The sequence below is a fragment of the Hibiscus syriacus genome, unplaced genomic scaffold (assembly GCF_006381635.1).
Source record: "Hibiscus syriacus cultivar Baekdansim isolate YM2019G1 unplaced genomic scaffold, ASM638163v2 tig00111463_pilon, whole genome shotgun sequence".
NCBI lineage: Eukaryota > Viridiplantae > Streptophyta > Magnoliopsida > Malvales > Malvaceae > Hibiscus > Hibiscus syriacus.
This window is the reverse complement of record NW_024063098.1, coordinates 799,178-802,798: the sequence shown is the minus strand read 5'-3', so window position 1 is coordinate 802,798 and position 3,621 is coordinate 799,178. Positions and strand designations below refer to the sequence as shown.

General features: G+C 32.3%; 1 protein-coding gene across 1 annotated transcript; it reads left to right on the top strand.

Moving 5' to 3' along the window:
* The first annotated feature begins 966 nt into the window (after nucleotides 1-966).
* Nucleotides 967-2,098, top strand: LOC120163554 (peptidyl-prolyl cis-trans isomerase FKBP43-like). The gene is made up of 5 exons (XM_039173465.1): nucleotides 967-979; nucleotides 1,063-1,130; nucleotides 1,245-1,480; nucleotides 1,544-1,689; nucleotides 1,851-2,098. Exons 1-5 carry the CDS (start codon nucleotides 967-969, stop codon nucleotides 2,096-2,098), a joined length of 711 nt encoding a protein of 236 aa, XP_039029396.1.
* The last annotated feature ends 1,523 nt before the right edge of the window (nucleotides 2,099-3,621 follow it).

The following is a 3,621-nucleotide window of genomic DNA, read 5'->3' as shown; positions in this document are numbered from 1 at the left end:
GGGTGATCATCAAATGTTCCATTATATCATAATTTAATTTTTAAATTTGCACTTTTTACTTCTGAAAACTTAGATAATACATAATTAAGAAAATATTATTTTTTAATATCGAGGAATACCCTAGTATTCTTCGTACGTAATTGATTTTTGAATTATGTGTTTTACTTAATTTAAAATATAGACGTCTAAAACTATACATTTTATAAATAATTTTCAGAAGAATCTTTTTTATAAAAAAATCGATACTTATTTCAAAATATTCAACAAGGATTATATTTTAGAATATAAATATATACTTTTTAAAATGATTGAATAGTTAAAATTAATTTTGATATTTTGAATTTAGATAATGAATATGTGAGGAGATAAATGAGTGATATAAAGAAAATAATCAATTTTAGAGAAAAGATGAATTGATGAGATTCTTATTTCTAAGTGACAAACCTCTGCTAAAGAATAAGACAAGTTCAAGGAAGCATTTAGGAAAGATAAATATTATTTTTTAATATAGTTTAAAATATATATTTTATTATAATGTTAATTTTTTATTAATATGGGGTAAGGTAAGAATATATATTTTTATAGTGCTCAAATTCGGATCCTTAAGGAATATTAATAATTCATTTATCACGAAACCATTTGATTAATGATGTTAAAATATTTTTAAATTTTATCAATTTTTTATTATATATAATTGATTTGATTATTTATCTGATATAGAATTTAATAAAACAATATCTACCTAGAATAATTGAATTATTTTTTTACCATACATAAAGTGTAAATAGAATATTGTTTACTTAATTTAAGGATAATCTGTCCCACGTATAAGATTTTGCCTCCTTTTTTTCATATTTACAAAGAAGGGCAGAGCGGTTGTGATGATCCGATTTCCCTCCAAGTTGCAGTATAAATAAGGGTTTACCCAAAACCTAAATCCCATCTCTGTAATCTCTTCACTCTTCAATGGCTTTCTGGGGTTAGTTTCTTGTACTCTTTGCTCTCGTTTTCTTCATGGTTTCTTTTTCTTGTAAAAGTGAAGCAACGGTTAACATTTTCCAGGAACCGAAGTGAAACCTGGGAAGTTCTTCACTCATGCACCTCTCTATGGAAGGCTTCATATATCCCAGGTACTTATTTTTAAACTTTTCTATTTTCCCATATCTGTTGTGTTTAATGCGTGCTTTTCAATTATCCGATATCAATTTTTTTTTAAAAAAAAGGCCATAAATATGTTTTGTCAGGCGACGTTAGGAATGGGTAGTGGAGTACAGAAAAGCATAGTTAAATGTATTGTTGGGTATAGTAAGCCGGTATTTCTGTGTAGTTTGTTTCCTGATAAGGCAGAGTGTTGTCAACTCAATTTGGAATTCGAGGAATCTGCTGAAGTCGTTTTCTCCGTTATTGGCCCTCGAGCAGTTCAGCTTACTGGTTACTATCTGGGCTCTTCTTCCCTTGATCGTCATCACAGTGATGGATCGTATCCTTTTTTTTTAAGTTTTTGAATTTACTTCGTGTTATTGGGTTCTTTCCTGTTGTTTAGAGAACACTATGGAGAAGATATTGCAGACACCGAAACAGACTGGACCAAGAGTAGTGAAGAAAGTGAGTATGGCGGTAGTTTTATTAACGATGATGATGATCCACAAGTATTCTCATCTTCTGAAGAATCTCCTGCTGGGTTTGGATGTATGTCTCACCACACCTCTTACATGGAAATTTTGACCATTTGTCCATTAAATTTAGCCTTTTTTGTTATAAAGAACAATAATCATCATTGATTCTGGTTAGATTACATCTGAAATTATTTTCTTTCTAATTTAAATGTCTTTTTTGGTGTATGAATTCAGCAAATGAAGAAATGCGAGGCTTAAAGTTTAAGGGTCGCTTAGGAAAGCGTAGGAGGCTTAGGAAGAAGTACCAGAAAAGTGAATCTGATCATGGAAGTTCTCGGCAAAAGGATTTCACCAATTGTTTTTCTCCTAGGGAACTATTTGTCAGTGAAACTGAAAATACATTGCCTATTTCCTCACTGTTTTCAGCAAAATGCGCATCAAAGAGCAGAAAAGACGATATAGGGGGAGAATCTAGGAAATAAACTGGTAACCATAACAATAATGAGATTGAAGATAATGCTACCATGTTAGAAGGAATTAATGGTGTTCAACTTGAATGGTACAATTGCTGTATTTCTTCGACAAGAACTGATGTATGGTAATTCTACCTTCTCGTTTGATTGTGGATCTAGGAAGGAAGCAAAACCACCTGCACAAGTGAATGGCTCAAAAAGAGAGGGTTAAGGGTGGTGGACGTATGGTGAATAGGTGGGCTGTTTAAAATGAGAGATGGAAGCGGAAGATGATTGAAATGGTTATGGTTATGGCGATGAAACAAAAGAATGGTTGTGAGGATAGTATCTTGAAGAACGCTCAAAGAAGAACCAATGCTATAGAGAGCAAAGACCCAATCTTTATATTGTTTCTTCAAGGGGTGGTGATAAGTACTTTAACCCACTAGTTATATGAATTAGGAACCAGAAGTATCAAGATGAAAGAAGAGGGTTGACGCCACAAGTATAAATTATACTTGATAAGTCGATAAAAAGTCACCAGGACTTAAGGAAGAGAATAATCTCACTTTGATTAATAAAAATGGTCTTCTCAGTTCCTCAGCTACTCTCCCAGCTAATTCCAGCTACCTCTAGTCCACTTTTCAGCAATTTGGTCTAAAGCTCTCCTCCAGCTAAGTTCAGCTACATGCTAGCTCCTCCAGCTAAGTTGAAGCTTCTTATGTGATGAAATGAGCTGCCATAATGTTCACGAGCTAGTGTGAGCTGCTATGCTTGTCCTTTTAGCTAACCAAGCTACCATAATATGCCTTGCTTTGTGTTTCACCTATAGGAATCACCAAACAAATAAAATAAGTAATGTGTGAGCTTATTTAAGGTAAAATGCATGCTGCCGTGAGCTGTTTGAGTGATATAAGCTATGAATGCATGTCATGAGCTAAGTACATAATGATATAACATATGTAAGCTAGTGTGTAAGACCTAGGAGCTAAAATGAATGCATATGAGCTAACAAATGAATGATTAAGCATGCTGCCATTTCATGAATGTATTGAATCATGCTTAAATGGATGTAAGATTAATTTTACATACTTATAACATTGTGTATCAATCATAAAGATCTGGGTATATGTTTTATGCATGAATATCATATAACATGGTATTTATAAATGATAAATGTAAACATGTAATAATAATATCCTACGAAATGATATGTAATCATAGCATATATTTGAATGATATGAAAGACTTGATCAACTAAGCATATGATGGAAATAATAATATGATAACTTATACTAACATGTGAATGCATGCTTATGATAGAATAGAATGTATAAATGATATAATATAAGATAGGGTAAGAAAGAACTCCCTTAGAAACATCAATAAAGAGCATCCATGGTGTGTTCAAGTCATGGAGAAAATTGGAGCTAGTTTGGATCGTATCATCCTCCCCTTCTTTTAGGCGATTTGTCCTCAAATCAAAGTAGTTTCTCATTGAATACCTTCTTGATGTAGGAAGGATTGAATCCTTATGTTTTCCTCCAATAGAT

What these genes read in the sequence shown, in the direction of transcription:
- LOC120163554 (XM_039173465.1), top strand. An exon ending in GAAGGCTTCATATATCCCAG is followed by an intron (nt 1,131 to 1,244) that starts GTACTTATTTTT and finishes ATGTTTTGTCAG; the next exon opens with GCGACGTTAGGAATGGGTAG. An exon ending in ATCTCCTGCTGGGTTTGGAT is followed by an intron (nt 1,690 to 1,850) that starts GTATGTCTCACC and finishes GTATGAATTCAG; the next exon opens with CAAATGAAGAAATGCGAGGC.